General features: G+C 33.3%; 2 protein-coding genes across 2 annotated transcripts in view; one reads left to right on the top strand and one right to left on the bottom strand.

The window, feature by feature from the left end:
• LOC107605041 (COP9 signalosome complex subunit 3) overlaps positions 1 to 2,295 on the top strand; it is a 5,182-nt gene extending 2,887 nt beyond the window's left edge. The window contains exons 7-11 of the mRNA XM_016306781.2: positions 527 to 616; positions 770 to 928; positions 1,012 to 1,133; positions 1,808 to 1,880; positions 1,964 to 2,295. Of these exons, the coding sequence (XP_016162267.1) occupies positions 527 to 616; positions 770 to 928; positions 1,012 to 1,133; positions 1,808 to 1,880; positions 1,964 to 2,029 (510 nt within the window). The 3' untranslated portion in view covers positions 2,030 to 2,295. The remainder of the gene's footprint in view (positions 1 to 526; positions 617 to 769; positions 929 to 1,011; positions 1,134 to 1,807; positions 1,881 to 1,963) is intronic.
• LOC107605042 (protein TPLATE) lies at positions 3,423 to 12,006 on the bottom strand. The gene is made up of 7 exons (XM_016306782.2): positions 10,483 to 12,006; positions 9,584 to 10,180; positions 8,442 to 8,803; positions 7,867 to 8,170; positions 6,535 to 6,657; positions 4,597 to 5,052; positions 3,423 to 4,294 (listed from the first exon to the last, which is right to left on the bottom strand). Exons 1-7 carry the CDS (start codon positions 11,614 to 11,616, stop codon positions 3,791 to 3,793), a joined length of 3,480 nt encoding a protein of 1,159 aa, XP_016162268.1. The 5' UTR covers positions 11,617 to 12,006; the 3' UTR covers positions 3,423 to 3,790.

Genomic DNA, 18,071 nt, shown 5'->3' on the forward strand with positions numbered 1-18,071 from the left:
CCTAAGAATAGAGACATAACACAGAAGATAAAAATGGACAGCTTACATATTTGATGTTTGCTAAGAGTATTACATATTTTATATTTATATCTGTTTAACTAGATTTTTTTTATAATTTAAACTTTTCTGAAGGATAAGAGAATTTCCTTGTCTGGGTTTATTTATGTGATTTTCCATTATAATCATTGAAGAATTTTAGATACTCATTTCTGTGTGGCAAAATAGATTTGCTATTATATATCATAGTTACCCAAAATGCAATACATTTTGGTACGGGAACATGTACGTGGTGCGCCATAGGTAATATATGTTATGTGGGAAGTATACCCATCGCATCCAAGTACGCAAACAAATTGTGAATGGGTATGCGCATACTGGTATGCGGTACATCACCTAATGTTGAGTTCATGTAATTATGTTATATACTTCACGTTGCTGGATATATGTACATGCTTTTGAAGAATGTTGAGACGTATTTTTTGAATAATAATAATAATAACTTAATTTTTTCTTTTTTTTTGAGCAGCCTTATATCGAATTGGCAAGTAGTTATGGCACAGAGAAAATTGCAGAATTAGAGGCTTATGTCCAGACAAATACAGAGAAGTTTGAAAATGTGAGTGCTTTCACAATCGTATCCTTTACTTGAAGCATTTGCATTGAAACAGCAAGTCCTACACCATGTCGAACTAATAATTTTCATTTTTGGGTAGCTTTCTCCTTAACTGTCTCTGTGAACACTGATTATATCACGTCGTATTGGTTTCAGGACAACAATCTTGGGTTGGTTAAGCAGGTTGTATTGTCCATGTATAAGCGAAATATTCAAAGACTGACCCAGACATACTTGACCCTTTCTCTCCAAGATATTGCCAACACAGTTCAGTTAAATAGTCCCAAGGAAGCAGAGATGCACGTACTACAAATGGTGGTGCTCCTAAACTCTTCAGTTTTCGCCCATCTTGTAGCATTAAATTTCTGTTATTTATTATTCACACTCGTGAATTGCAGATTCAAGATGGTGAAATATATGCAACAATTAACCAGAGGGATGGAATGGTTAGATTCTTAGAGGATCCTGAACAGTATAAAACTTGTGAGATGATTGAGAATATTGATTCATCAATCCAGAGGTAAGCCCTTTTTTATGTAAAGTCAATAAAAAGTTCCTGTATATTTTTCATAAGATTAACTTGCCATTTGGATAGTAGAATTGGAATTGCAATAGAGTTTCAATTTCTATTCCAATTCATTGGAATTAGAATTGTTTAAATTTTTTATGTCATTGAAAATCTAGATGACTTGTAATTCTATGTTTAATGTTAGTTTTACTAGTATATCTTCAGATTCAAAATGAAATGAAGATTTTAAATTTTTATGTCATAATATGTTTTGACAAATAGGATAGATAGCATATAATATTCCAAAAAAAAACAAAGGGAGAATCATATACAAAGTAATGAGAAAAGAGACATTTAATGATTTAATGAGTCTTGGAATTGATATTAATCATATGGGTATAGATTAGGAATTATAAAGAGCTTGTTTCATTTACTTTTCAATGTCATATAATTATGTGTAACTAATTTTAATTCCATATTTTATTTCAAACATGAAAATTGAAATTGAGATGCTCATCTCAAATTCCAGTTCTCTATTCCGTGTTTCTATATTATATTTTAAATCTTTGCTTGAAGACTTAAAGTGAAAATATGCTACCCAAGCAGTATATTGTTATTGTTGATTTGATGGTGATCTGTCTCATTTGCCGTTCCTCATGTAATCAATTTTCTTAATTGCCCCACAGGATAATGGCATTATCAAGGAAACTAAGTGCAATGGATGAACAAATTTCATGCGACCAGTTATACTTATCTAAGGTTTGTGTGTTAATTAATTATTCTCATACTGTCATCAGAAATTATATGTAAGAATAGATAACAAAAAGCAGCTTCATCCACAGGTGGGAAGGGAGCGGCAGAGATACGACTTTGATGACTTTGATGTTCCAACAAAATTCAACATTTAAGGCTTTAAAGATGAAGACTATATATGGTGGGAATGATGCTAGTAGATTTGTTCAGTTGATCATTCTCCCTTTGGTGTTAATGGGGTTTTTGTTTATTTTGCCTCCAATTGGAAGAACAAAGTAGTTCATCTTTGAATTATCTTGGGGAATGTTAAATTGTACTTGCTGATGAACTTGTTGACTGTTATCTCTAGATTCTTTCCATTTTTGTGATATTTCCTTAGTGATATCATATTTACATAGTAAAATTCAATTTACGGGGCATATATTTTGCGGATTTCTCCAGTACTATTTGTCGCTAAAAATAAGTTTCCATTGTTATTTTTTAAATAATTAAATCTTGAACTAAATCGGGACTGATGAATATACAATGTTCCAATGTCTATTAAAACGAGTATGGATTCTGTATTGTGGAAAAAACGGGAGCTATTATATTAACCGTTAGGTCATCTGAACACTATATGCACAGAAAAACTGCTAAATGAAGAGGTGCTTGGGAGTGACTATGTGAAAACATTCTGACGGTTTTTCTTTGATGGTTCTGGAAGTATTGGCTAGATGGTTTCTAAGGGGTGCTAAGGAAAGGCTTTGGGACTGGTACGGGATGATGGCAATTGAGACAAGAAAATTTCTTTCAAAGTTTTGGGACCCTTGGAAGCTACCACTTGGGTGTAACTTGGTACGATTGAATCATAGAAGGTTGCAAATGGAATTTATGTCTTCTCTTTGTTTTTTTTTTTTTTCAATAATGAGACTAAAGACTCCACCATCCAAATCAAGGGAGAGAAGATTTTGGCTTAAAATCCTACAAAAACAACAGGTGAGACACATCATAAACTATGCAACATATAATCCACAACCCCTCACAAAAACACCAATCAAATAAAGCTAATAACACCCACAAATAAAGACTTTCCTTTGCAAAAGCTCAGCTCTTCACTTTTTATGTAAATGAAGGCCTTAGTTGTTGTCTCCTACTTACCTTTGGCTAGTCCTTCTCCCTCTCGATCTTGTTCTGATGGATATCTTATCCATCTTGTCAGTTTCGGCAAGCTCCTCCTTCTGAGATTTGTTATTGTTGCTTCATCATCACTACAAGTCATCTAACTCAACCTTTCAATTGAACTTGGGAAGCCAATTTAAATTTTAGTAATTGTTGATGTACATGCTAAGGAATATAGGATTCAGAGATCATTATGGAAGAAATATGAACCAAATGTAGCCAGAAAAGTCAGGCGTTACTATCTCAACATAATATCAAAAACTCAATGTGAAGGAGTAATATTTTTATTGAGGCCCTTATTCGAAAGCACAAAGTTTTAGATCATTATTCACTCTAATCCTGGCCTTCACTTGACACAGGCCGGATTGGCATACCACGTAGGAAATCTTATTGACAAATATGATAGTTATACCACAATAATATAGATTTCCAACATGAATGAATCTGAAATTCTGAATACAAAATCATTTTAACATGTGAATACATTTAAATAAAAGAAAAATACACTACTAACATTTCTACATTTTCTCAAAGCAAACAATAGCCGGTACATATACAAAGCACTTTCCTCAAGATGTGGTGGAAAAGATAACAAAGGAATACAGTCAACAATTTCTCGAGCAAACTTTTACTTCTACCTGATTGGTGCATCTAAAATGGAATCAGGGAACACGGAATATACTCATTCATTTCTCGGGCAACCCAGAGGAAGAAGAAAAAGAAACAAAAAACGCAAAAAATAATGTAACATAAAAATGTTAGTTAACTTCAGTGGTTCTATCCTTGCATAGCATATGCCACTCCTGTAGCACTGCTGCCTGAAGAGCATGATGCTCAGCTTCCTCAGCAGTTAACTTTGACAGCGTTGAAGGTCCCTTCTTTTTGTCATCATCCTCGCCATCTTTCTTTTCTTTCCTGTCATCATCTTCGCTCTCCTCATCATCAGATTTTGCAGTCTTTCGCGGTTGGGCCGCCTTCAACAATGCTAACCTTTCCATTGATATCCTAAGCCTCTCAGCAGCAGCAGCTTTCACTTCATCTTCAGGCAAATACTCCACGCCCCCATCTGTAAGATCATCCAACCAGCCCTGAAGATCTGATCCAATCTCCTTGGTGATAGATGAATCCGATGCTCGCACAACAAACTTGCACAGCATTGTTGTTGTCTCGTCACCCAAGTCGACATTTCTACTCACTTCACTGGCACCAAAAATCATCATGCCCAAGAAGCCACCGTGCCATGTTTTAGCAAAATAACACAACTATGCCAGCAAAAGAGAAACAGGATAAAAGTTGTCAGTAAAATTATACAATGAATGATGCAATGTCTAACAACTCAATGTACATAATCCCAATTGCACCCTTGCTTCATCCTATTTGTTGTTCTGTTACTTTGGGTATATATTTACGGTACCCATCGAAGTAGAAACACACTAGTAATACATGATACTAAGAGGACTATGTGATACTGAGGGATATTCAGGGAAGGCAAATAATGAACATGCTTTGAATATTCCAAATAGATGATGATGACAATGAGTGATGACAAATAAAAAATTCACACCTCAAACCCTGCTACTGTGCGGATAATATGAGAACAAACTTTGTGGAATGGCTTGGAAGATAAGGATTTCAGTCCACTTAAGAAGGGAGAAGTGCCATACTGCTGGGCAGCAGTTGCCTTAAAGCCACTTCCTTCGTATGTATATGTACCGGTGTATTCTACGATAGCTGGCAAACTGGGCCACAGTCGGAAAAACTCAACAGGCGATATTTGATGGGGCAAAAGCATCTCAGTCAATGGAATTTTATAAGGAAGACATCTCAAAATCACAGGTTCGCCTAATTCAGGTCTCAAACTTCTCTTTTGTCTCATGATTTGAGGATCCTCTTCGGCATAGTCACCTTCATAGTCACCAACAGCACCACTACCATAGAAAGGGTAATACAAAACTTGAACCCACAGGGCACATCTTTCAAAATGGGAAACACCAACTGTGACACTGCACAGTACTGGATCCTGAATTGGGAACAATAAAATGAGGACCACAGATTAAGAAACTATAGCAAATAGAATATTAAAGAAATAAAGAAAACAAAGCTTGTAAAATTCAATTGTTAGATGCATTTATGTAGATGAACATCAAACTTGATCTATAGCAAAATTTACATAATGTCCTTCAAACTTTCTATCCCCAAATAAATGGGCAATACAGCAATAGTTTTTTGTTCATGATCAACATGCGCTTCTATATATAAAACTATGAATTGTGAGAAAGGATAGAAGGAAAGAACAACTGAAGCAAATATAATAAATCATTTTTAAAGAGAGAAATGCTAAACAATTACTTCTAGGACAGTAGCATTTCAAATGTTTATTATATGTTTATTCTTCACATTATTTTTTAAAATTTTCAGGATTATTCCATTTTTCACTTTTTGTAGAACCCAAGAAATGACACTTTGCTTTTATCAATTAAAAAAAAGAATCCTCCTAGCTTTTGCAAAAAGAAACCAGTAAATAAAACAAAACTTCATTTCAGGTTTTGGTTTCTACAACAATTAATCAAATTATTTAAAAAATAAAGTTGCATATAATATAATATTTAACAGAAAAGAACTTAAAGGAAAGCTCAAACATTTGGTCCAATATAGGTGCTTGGCATCTCAATGATTAGACTACAAAACTCAAACTGCTTGAATTGTGCTAAGAAAACCTATCATACGACCAGATAGTAGCATCATTGTCACCCTTTTCCTTGTTCAGTGTCCTTCTTTAAGGGTTTTGCTAACCAATGCCATTAGCCATTGGGACACTATGTATGGTTTCTAATTATGGAGAAAGTGTTGAAGCTTTCAATGCATTAGAAACAAATTGTTTCTTGGGTTTGTTCTTCGTTAAAAATTTTCTACCATATTTACCATGGAAACCTTAAATAAACTGGTTAGCAAAACCTATTATTTGAATGTCATGCATGCCTCTGTACTGTACTCGATCACATAATTTTGTCCAATACATCCTTCCATGCTGTATTATCCAATCAATTTTATAACATACATCTTAATGTCTTTATGTGTCCTTTTTATTAATCATGACAGTCAGCTGCACTGCAGGTAACAATTTATCACCTGAAGTTTTTTAGACCAACATTTTTTTTTCTGGGCAAATCCAACTAAAGCCAGCGCCTCAAGTTTGGAAAACAATTGTGGCCGGCCATGTTCTCATAAGTCCAAAAATTCAGGCAATTCAGAAGTGTGGTTGGACTAGCACAAAGGTCGAAGGATGTAAATCCTTTTAACAATAAAAATAGTTCAATCTCATCTAGCCTTGCCATTTGACACTTCAGCCTAAATCCAATACAAGCATGAGATACTCAAAGTAGAGATGTACCTATCTAAGCTTGCCAGACATGTAACAAAAGATGGAAAAGCAGCCAAGATGCAAATGCAAACTAGAAAAATATCAAACTGGAGTGAATATGCAATTTAGAGGAGAAGCAACCTGTGAAACAAGATTACGCAACTGCCGCACTGCTTGAGAAGAACCATCCATATAATATAATGCACCTGACAATCCCACACGTACATCCACCCGATTTAATTCAAGCTCAGTTAAGTTTAAGACCTGAAGCATTTCCATTGAGATGACAATGAGAAACACTTGGGGATTAGATCTTTTAAGGAAAAAATGAGAGCCAAAACCAAAAAACATTATTCTTCAATATAATTTAGAGGTGAAAGAAATAAGCATTTCTAACATGAAATAACGAGGAAGTATAGTTTAATTTTTCAGGTACTGGATAATGGTAGGCATAATTAACATCAGTATTTCTACCACGAAACCATTAATCCAAATTTAGGAACCTAATGAGATGTGATACTTAACATATTTATTAAAAAAAATTTGTATTGTACTGTTCACCAGAATAGTATCCACACTGAAGTAACTTTCTCACCAATATATCAAAAGATTAGCATTCACAAAATAACACCAAAGATAAACTCCGAAACTTTGCTTATATCATAGTGATACAAAACAGTATGTAAAATCAAATGTGCCGTGTAAAGTGAATCTTCGTTAAATATATTTAATTAATATACTAGCTTCAGATCAATTGATAACAACTGTCAAACCACTAATCCTTTTTCACAGGGAAACAATATGACCACTACTATGTACTCTATGCAAGTACATCTTATGATATACAGAGTATCTAACATTATACCTTAGAATATTAAGGAGTATTAGAGTTGATCTTTAGGATTCGGTTTTGGGAAAATTATTCTAAAGGACCGTTAGGAAGATTTAATTATTAAAAAGGACTTTTAGTACTAAAATTATCAAGAAGGACCAAATCTGTTTATAATATTTAAGAAGACGAATCAAATTTTTTTATAAGGAGATAAATATATCTTTAATTATTTTTTTATTTATTTTTTATAATATTTATATTGATAAATTTTATTTCTCTTAAAATTTTAGTAATTTTTATTTATTTATTTATTTATTTTTGTGATCTTTACCTATCCTTCTTAATAATTTTGGTATTAAAAGTCCTTTTTAATAATTAAATCTTTCTAACGGTCCTTTAGAATAATTTTCCCATTGGTTGGTTTTCATATTTCCTTGTATTTCATGGTTTTTACATTTGCATAGAATTAGAATTCTAGTGCTATTAGAAATAGAGTTTAGTGTTTTCTATTCTGTCTCAATACAATGCATCAAAACAATTATATCATGTGAAGCGATTATTTTTTGCTTTTCTTAATTGAGAAAGAAAGAAATAGATTGAAGCCTTATTAACCTAAAGAAATAAAATGAGGCTTTATTAACCTTTAAATGCAGAGTAATCCTCCCATCACTTGAATCTGTTAAATGATAACCTTCAACATAGCAGGGATCACTGCTTCCAGTCAAAGTAATTGCAGTTGGAGGAACCTTCAGTAAAGTAGAATCAAACCCTTTCGTGAGGAAAAGGGTTAATTCACTGGGGTCAGGTCTCCACACCTCTAAAATAGCCTTGTGAACCAATCCTTCCAACTTTCTATCTTGAGCAGCAGATGCTTCATAAAACTGAACAGTCAACTTGTGGTGGCTAAATGGGTAGTCACCTCTAGCAGCTGTAACACCTGCCCACCTGGAAAAACAACAAGACAATCAAACTAAGTCATCACAGCCGCACAATGAATTAAAATTTATTATTTAACAAAGAACATAAAAAATCAAAATGGTCATTAAATTCCAATATATTCTGAAATAGGAAGAAACTGGCAAGAATCTTTTCTAAAACCAATACCAATTACAATTAGAAAATTCCATGATTTTAAAAAGTTGGACTGATGGATTACTCAAACACTACAGTAACAATGACTGCAGATACAAAGGTAAACTTGAACAAAAATTCACACCTAGAATCTGGATGACTTGAAGCATATTTGATTTTTTGCAATATAAAACGGCATTGATGCTTGCTGACAGAATCAGCTGAAGCATGGCTCCTATACTCTTCAAGTTCTTTGGTAAGTAACTGCCCAGCCCTAGGATGGCGTGATCCCAACCGCTGAGCAGATATTAGAACTGCTTGTACATCTTGAATTCTATTGGTTGCTTCAGCAGTTGAATCAACATTGAATAGAACTTTGTGAATATTTGATATAATGACATTAAGAGGATCATCTGGATCATCTGCTAGGAGTGGATCCAGTCCCTCTATATCTATGTGCTCTGTAATAGCCCAAATAAGACGGGCCAATATTCTTGGGGTAGTCACCTGTTACATTCAAAACGTTAACCATCCAACTGTGGAAACCAGATTTATGCATGACTATAAAAGAGATCATGAAATTTCACGTGTTTCAAGGGGCTCAAGTCAGGTATAGTTGAAAAAGGTGTGTATTTTCTCAGTATTACCAGTTCCGCTAGGGAACCAATTTTTTCTTTTTCCTGCCAACAATCAACCAACATTTCTTTCCCTCTTCAAAATTTTGTTTTTCTCTCTACAAGAAAAAATGTGGTCTCAGCTTGGATTATTTCTGCTCAAGAAAAATAACTGAAGCATCATATCATACTAAACAATCCTATTAGTCGATACAAAAAAACAAAAACATTCACAACATCGTGTAACAGCAAAGCATATTATTAAATAAAGCCACAGAGATTCATTATTAGTTACTTACTGAATTATATTTCACCTACAAGAGAGTTCATGCTCTGATGCAAAAATTACATTATGGAAGACATTTTAAACCAAACATTTTTTCTGATGAAATTCATGAGAAAACAGAGTAAGAACTTATTATCATCAACTAGCAAATTCAGCATCAAGTTCAGGGGTAAAAGGACAGATATAAAAGAGAGGGATGAAAAGCTTTAGGGGAATTACACAGAGGAAAAATGGTGATTTGTTATTATCATCAGTCTTCTGTAAAATATTCTAATACCTGTAATAATCATCATTTGGATGGTATAAGCTACATGCATGCAATTGTCAAAATAAGGAATCTTTATAGATTCCGGTGCTGCTGAAGTTAAGGTATAAAATTTTAAGTACCTCGCGCAAGTCCTTCACAAGTTCACGTTGCAAGTTTTGCAATCTAGTCTCATTCAAAATTTGGTCTTGAGAAGCTCCATCTTTGACTCTTTTTACACCACCCCTTGTGTCATAAATGCAACATAACCTAACAAGCAACTTCAAGTAGCAGTCAATGGCATAGGTTCGGCCATCACAATCCCATTTAACACAAGGCCGACAAACTTCCACCACTTCTAAAGCAGGTTCCGTCCAATTTAATGCACCATAGCCAGTTCCATATGCCAAAGCTCCAATAACCCTGTTCTCCATTCCCGTGTTATTTTGTTCAGGCAAAGGCAGGGACAGCTGAAAGCAACTTTCCACTAGTGATGCAACTAACTCCTCCCTAAATATGCTTTTACTTGTAATACTGTTAAGATCGTCACTGACTCTGGCATCCTCAAAAAGAGAAGCAATATCAGTTCCAGCCAGAGGTTTCTGCCCTCTTCGGACACTTTCCTTGGCAAATAGGTCAACACAAAGAGCTGTTCTACATATACATGCCAAAGCATGCATCCGATCTGATTCTGCCCTCAAGTTTCTCACCATCAAAAGTAGCCTCTTGAACAATGACACCTACCAGCAGCCATTTATAGGTAATAAGCATTGCTATGTGAAGCACAACAAACTGTGACATCAAACATAGCTATATTTATATTATATAGTATAATGCAAGACAATATCCAAAACAAAGCACATTTTAAACACTAAAAATCATAAGATTAATATCAGGAACCATAAGCCTAGTATAGCCACGACAATACTTATATCAATTGTGACCAATATCACATTAACTAGTAAAATCATGAGGCTATTCACAATTCATAGGTAAAAATCCGTTAAGCCAAATCACATTAGATAATTAAAAGGGGCATCACCTGCATGTGAAGATCAAGGAGATGAAGATTGGTAACAACTGCCCTAACAATACTCTCTCTAGCAGAGGCAAACTCCTGCCTGTCCCACAGCGTTAGGATTGCGATAATAGACTGCGAGGCCCATTCTGTCTTCCCTCCAGGTACGTCAGCCAGATACAGCATATTGATCCCAACCTCGTAAATCAAAGCAGGCTCCAATGACGAAACCAAGAATGGTGCCAAGTGTGTAACGACATCCGAAACACCCACCAATTTCTCAGCATTGGAATCAATCTGATCGCTGCTGCCACCACTAGCCCCTCTGGAGGCCTTTGACAGCTTCCGAATAACCTCGACGCTGCCAGAAGCCACAGCCTTAACCGAATACACAATGGGGAGCACTGTGGACCTGAAATTCTCCACCGGAAGGATCAAGGACCTCGCCATGAGCGCCCTTCGTTTCTTCCAGACAAAATCAACCATGGAGGACACCCAAGTAGACCTGATCGCGAGGGAATTCTCGCTGTCAACAAGCTTGTCGCCAGCGAGGCGACTCATCCGCTTGGAGCTGAATTCGGAGAAGAGGCGGCCGACAGAGTCAAAGGCGACCTTGGAAACGACGTCAGCCCGGTCGAGCATGTTGGCGCCGATCCGGGTCCACCAGGCGGACACCCTGTCGAGGAGTCCAACGTTGTTTTCGCAGAGGATAACGAGGTCGTCGCGGGCGAGGACGCAGCCGAGGGTCTCTGTGACGGAGAATCGGAGATTGTCGCTTGGGGAATCGAAGCATTCGGAGATCTCCTTATTGCAATCGGCGATGAGGCGAGCGAGGCGGTAGGAAGGGATGGCGGCGAGGATAGAGACGGCGGCGGCGGTGACGTCAGGATCAGGGAAGCGGAAGTCGGCACGGATGCCGGAGCAGACGGTTTCCCAGAGGTCGGGAGTGAGGCGAGTGGAGCGGATGAGGTCGAAGGCGAGCTTCTTGCAGACGGCGGAGGCAGGGGCGGCAACGATCTCCTCGACTGCGGTCTTTGCTATGACGGCGATGTCACGGCCGGCGGCGGACTGCTGGAGAGCCTGGAGGAGGGCTCCGGACTGGCGGAGGGCGTCGTTGGAGCGGAGGTCCGCCTGGATCTGCGCGAACAGGATGTCCATGGCCGCTGGACGGTTGAGAAATTGAGGGGCTCAGATCCAAAGATGAAATTGGGCAGTGTTGGAGTTTAGGGTTAGGGAGTGAAATGGAATATCATTTTCTCTGTGAGAATCGGGAGTAAGAAGGTTGTGAGATTCTCTGGAAGTAGAAGGTGAAAGGAGTTATGTAAAGGTTTGGTTGAGTTGGTAATAATAGTAATTGGTTAGTGTTGGAGTGTGAAGAGGCTCAAAAGAATTTGTTGAAGCTTGAATTCACCGTGTCGGACTGGAATTTGAACACAGAATCGGAGATGATCTCTGGGAAAGGGAGTGACCCGGGGTGGTGGACGTTGCAAACTGTATAGTTAAAGCTTGAAAGTGTGCTCACTGCTCAAAACTAACCATTTCTGTGTCCATTATTACTATTTTTTTTAGTTGGAGGGATAAATGTTTTTATAACAAATATTTAAAAAATATAGTCACCAAAAAAATATTTAAAAAACAAAAATGTTCTATGTTGAAGTGATTTCACTAACTAAATTTAATTAAGTGATTTATAGTCATGCGTCATTTATAACAGATTTTTAACGTTAATCTTTCTATTCGTTTCTCTTCAACGTAAATGTTTTTTTTTTCTTTGATTTCTCCATGTTTTCGTCTGATTATTATCTCTTTCTCTTTAAATTTTCATTTTCTTCTTTAATGTTTTTGTGTTTTTCTCGAATTTTATTCTCTTTCTCTTCAATTTTTTATCTGCATTTTTTTAAATCAAACCGTATAATTAAAATCGTTTTTGGTTTTACATGTTCTAAAATAATAAATAATTCAAATTTAAATCGGTTGAATAAGGGCGATTTGGATTGTTATTAATTTTATCTAGTTTTATTTTTCAACAATTTGAATTAAATGGAATGAAATGCAATCTAATGCAATTCAATAAAGTGATAATGAATAATTTCATTCTTCTTTGCTAAAATCAGTATTGTTTATAAATTTAAATTTGGATAAAATGCATGACTTTCTGAATTTATAGAATGCACAATTTTCGATTCATTTGTTATTATATAATGGTGTTGTTATAATCATATTTTGATTTATTTGCAGTACATGTGTCTTGTCGATGAACAATTTATTCCAAAGATTGGGATGACTTCCAAGACAAATTGAATAGAATTGAATGGAATCTAATACAATTAAATAAAGTGATCATGAATAATTTCGTTCTTCTTTACTAAAATCTGTGTTGTTTATGAATTTAAATTTGGATAGAATGCAAGAGTTTCTGGATTTATGTGATGCACAATTTTCAATTCACTTGTTATTATAGAGTGGTGTTGTTATAATCATATTTCATTTCATTTGAAGTCCAGGTGTGTTGTCGATGAATAATTTATCCCAAAAATTGGGATGACTTTTCAAGACACCTGATGAAAATGAGGGTTAATTCCTGATTTGTATTATGTTTTATTGAATAGTCATTTTTTAGTTTTTTAATTCAGTTTTTGCAATTGTATTGTGGTAGTTTAGTTGTTTATTAGAATAAATTTCGATTCATTTATATTTTTGCTATTGTTAAGGTTTAATAAATACATTCAATTTATTGAGTGTGAATCTAGATTCATTCAAATTAATGTGATCTTAATATAGTCTAGACATTTTCAATAAATAAATTAAAAAGAACTTTTTTAAAAAATTCGAAGTTCTTAGAAGGTAATGATGATGATGATGCTTTTACAACCTGTGACATAGTCATAGGTCTTAATGATAATGGTTTTGCTGGTACAGGAGTAATAGGTAATTTTGTTTCTTTTATTTGGTAAAAGGTTGATCATAATCTTCACTGGAGGCTGGTTTTTGATCCATTCTTTCCCTGAAAAAATTCTCTAGTAAGAAAGTCAGGAAGTGAATTTAGTTCTCCTTTTATATGTTCAATAGTGAAATCGAAACATGATAGAATAGCTTGCCATCTTGCAAATATTTGTTTTGAAACCAGATTTTTGACATCATTTTCTAAAACATTTGGGGCTACTTTACAATCAGTTTTTATTAAAAATGTTTTGTTAAATAAATCTTCTTGAAATTTTGAAACACATAATACTATGGCAAGTATTTTTTTTTTTACTGTTGGGTAATTCTTTTGAGTTTGGTTCCAAATTCCTGAATGATATTTTACTATTTGTTCTTTTGAGCTATTAGGAGGTATTTGTTTAAGAATTCCTCCATGTCCTAATTCTGATGCATCCGTTTCTATAATTAATTTAGCCGATGGATCTAGTATACTTTTACAAGGTATTTCTTTTATTGCATTTTTTATCTTTATTATTATAGAAGTCATTTCTTTTGTCCATGGAGGTGGATTTTTCCTTAATCTCTTATAAAGAGGCTCGCATGTGACTCTTATTCCAGGTAGAAATTCTGCTACATAATTTAAACATCCCAAAAATCTTTGGAGTTATTTTTTGTTAGTTATTTCATTTGGAAATTTATTTGCAAATTCAATAGCTCTTTTAATAGGTACTATAGTTCCTTGATAAATTTCATATCCTAAAAACCTTACTCTAGTTGTGAAATTTTTCATTTTCTTTTCTGATAAAACTAATCCTTATTCTTTTATAATATCCATAAATTTTTCTAGATGATATATATGCTGCTTTATTCCTTTTGAGTATACTAATATGTCATCAAGATATACTATGGTAAATTCTATATGCAGGTAAAATATATTATTCATTATTTCTTGGAATTCGCTTGGAGCATTTTTTAATCCTTGAGGCATTACATTCTATTCATAATGTCTAAAGGGTACTATAAAAGCTGTTTTATATCTATCTTCCTCTTTTACTGCAATCTGATAATATCCTGATTTTAAATCAAATTTTGAAAAGATATTTGCTTTATTTAATCTTTTAATTAAATCACTTTTATTTAGTAAGGGATACCTAATCCATTTTAATACCTTGTTTAGAGGTTTATAATTGATAACTAACCTTAGAGCACCTCTTTCTATTTCAGATGCTTTCATCACATAGAAGCCTGTACAGCTCCAGGGTGATTTTGAAAGTCTTATTAGTCCCTTATCTAAATATTCTTGTATTTCTTTTTTACAATATTATAGATATTTTTTGTTCATATGTATTGATTTTGCCTTGGTTGGTATATTTTTTTCATTAAACCCATCTTCATATGGTAAAGATATTTCATGTAATTTTCTATGCTGAAAAGCTGTGGGGTTTAGACTACATAATTCTTTCTTAATTTTTTCTTCAATTGCTTTTATTTTATCTTGTATTTTTGGAGTTTGTAATTGTTCTTATATTCTTTTATGTGTAACTTCCTGATTTAAATAGTTAATTTGTCTTATCTTTCTTTCTATAATATTAATTTGGAGTGATAGGTCTTGTAAAATTTTCTCTTGACTCAAACAATTAATTTATTTTGCTTCTGCTTCCATACCACTAACTTGTATAGATAGGTGTTGTAACATATTGAGCTCATGTTGTTTTGGTCTAGTGAGAAATTCAAAATGAACAAGATGATTGGGGATTCGTGTACAAATTATTCCATCAATGTCAACATTAAAGGGTTATAATAATAAAGTAAAAGGATTTCCTAATATAACTTGATGATATATGTCTTGCCAAAAAGAATGTAGTAGCAAAGCATACTCTATTTTTACAAATTTTTGCTTTAGATAACTTATAGTCTATAGTCATTTTATCATTTTCTGCCATTAGGACTCTTTCTATAATTTTTTCATAATATTTTGTAGGTATTAATCCTTCTTGTATACAATTGACATCAGCTCCTGAATCTACCATAGCTATAAAATCAAATTTTTCTTTTCCCACTATTAAGGTTATCATAGTGAACCATTTTTGGCTTACTAATAAAGTTAGTATATTTATGTAATTTTCTGTACCCAGGTTAATATAATTCTCAGGAATTGTTATGTTACTAATCTCCTCTGTTTTTCTAACATTATTTTTCAAAGTTTGTTCTTGGATTTTTATTATATTTTTTCCTTCTATTTTTAGTAATCTATAGTCCATATTGATATTTTGTTGCTTTAATTCTAAAATTTCTCTTTTTAACTTTTTTATCTCCTCTTTGAGAGAATTAAGAGAAACTTCTTCTTGTGGGTTTTTAAAACGATTATAAATTTCTTTTATTTCTATCGGTCTTATTTCTTACTTACTTTCTTCTTCTTTTTTAACTAATTCAGCTAATTGCCTTATGAACTCATCTCTTAATAGAGTGTCTTCTAACTTGTCTATTATTTTGACCAGTGTAGAGGTTTGTTCTCTAATTAAAACATTTACAATTTTTTCACAATTTCTACAGTTACATAATCATATTCCTAAAAAATTATTCTGTTCCTCTTTTCCACTATTTCCTTATGAGCTTTCTTCTTCTGACATAAGGTCTAATTGTTGTATAAAATAATCTCCAGTTTCAGAAGAATCCTCATAAATTAATTCTTCTTCTGATTCTGAATTGATTAATATTGCTGTTAAAGCATGTTTAATCTCTTTATTTTCTATTTTATTTATCTTCTGTTCTGTCGTACACTTATTAGCATAATGTCCTTATTTTTTACATTTCCAACATGTTACTTGTTTTTTCTTATTAGAAGATTTAGGGTTTTCTTTAGGAGTTTTATGGAATTTTTTATAATATTTCTGTTCATAATAAAGGAGTTTGTCTATATTATATTTAGGTTTTTTATAAAATTTTTTTTTTTAATTTTATGCTGTTCACTAGGTGCTTTTTCAAGAGTTATTCCATATTGATAACAGAAAGTGCCAAGCTCTCTTTTTTCCGTGATACTTTCTTGTTTTATTTTCTACTGTATCTTGGTATCTGTGCATACTTCTATACCTGTTTACACTATTATATTATGCAATTGTCCAAAGGTTAATGAGTTATAGGGAATCTGGGTCCCAAACTGTGTTTGTAGTTTTTGTAATACTTTTTCAGAGAATAACTTTGGTAAAGCTGCTACGAATCTTTCTTTCCAGAAAGATGTATGTACATCATCTCTTATCATAACTTTTGACATAAAGACATCTTTATACCATCTATAATCAGACATGGTTGGACATCTTAAATTCATTAATTGAGTTCCTATCCTATCTTTAAAAGTACTTGGATCTCCTACAAAGTTCTTAATAATGGTATATATTAATGTGGATGTAGCATCTGGTGACTGATCTTCTTGTTTAATACTATTAATAATTAATTCTTTTTCTTGGATGTTGAGAAAATTATCCCACCAACTTTTTAATTGTCCTGTAAATCCTTGAGTTATCATAATTGCTGTTTCTTTATCGGAGGCTTTTTTCATTTTATAGGCAGTTGCAGCCATAGTCATATTACACATTTAATCTAAGATGGTTTGTTTACTTAATCCATCTATGTTCCATTCTACTAAGTCTGATCCTATGAAGCTATGTTGCACTAATTGTGTTCGCTCTTCAAGGCCTACATCTACTGGTGATGGTCTAGAATAATAATTTATTGTTTTAGGATAATCTCTTTTATGTGATATTTTATTTAGTTCTAATTCTTCTTCCTTTTGCAATGTATTAATTGTCAATTTTTCTAAACTAATACTTCTAAGTTTTTCTTTTAGTTCTTCAACTTTTGCTTCTACTTTAGATTTTAAACTAATATTATCTAAACTTTGTAACTTATATATAGGTTTTTCTATGGATTTTTCTACCTTAATGACTTTTTTCCATATTTTTCATTCTTCCTAATTGATTTTTCATTATATCTAACATGGTATTAGTAAAGTTTAATTGTTGATGTAATTTCTTAATATCTCTTTTTTCTATATTTTCTTCTGCATTGCTATCTTTATAGGATGTTGCTTCAACTTCTAGGTCTTTTTCAATTGGTATTTTGATAGTTTCTTTAGGAGGATATTCAGATTCTATTACTGATCCTGAGCTTGTTTTCCAAACAACAGTTGATTTTGTTAAAGGACATATTTTCTTATCGGGTTTAGAGTAATAATTAACATACCAATCAAAAAAGTATAAACTAATTCTATTTTCTTTCATAAAATCATAGAATAGTTCTCTTAGTCTAATAACTTCATTTTCTGAATGGTTGGTAAAATACCAATCTCTTAATAGTTTATTATAATCAGCATTAAAATCTTGTCTTATCCATTCTTTATCAATCTCAAATGGTTCTTCTTTAATAATTACTGATAAAACTTGTGATTCTATTGGATCAAATTCTGAAGGTAATTTGTATACAACAGTGGCTATATGTGGCCTTCTGTTGTCAATTCCTAAAATATTATTCATATTTCCTATTGATGAGTTATCTATAAAATTTCTATAACTAATAGTTTCAACATTATCAGAAATTCTTAATGATTGGGATCTATTTATCCTAATTCTAATATCTGGTCCTTCTCTTATTATTTCTCTTATTCTAGTATTTTGTATTTGTGGTTCTTCAATACC

The sequence above is a fragment of the Arachis ipaensis genome, chromosome B06, assembly GCF_000816755.2.
Source record: "Arachis ipaensis cultivar K30076 chromosome B06, Araip1.1, whole genome shotgun sequence".
NCBI classification, from domain to species: Eukaryota; Viridiplantae; Streptophyta; class Magnoliopsida; order Fabales; family Fabaceae; genus Arachis; species Arachis ipaensis.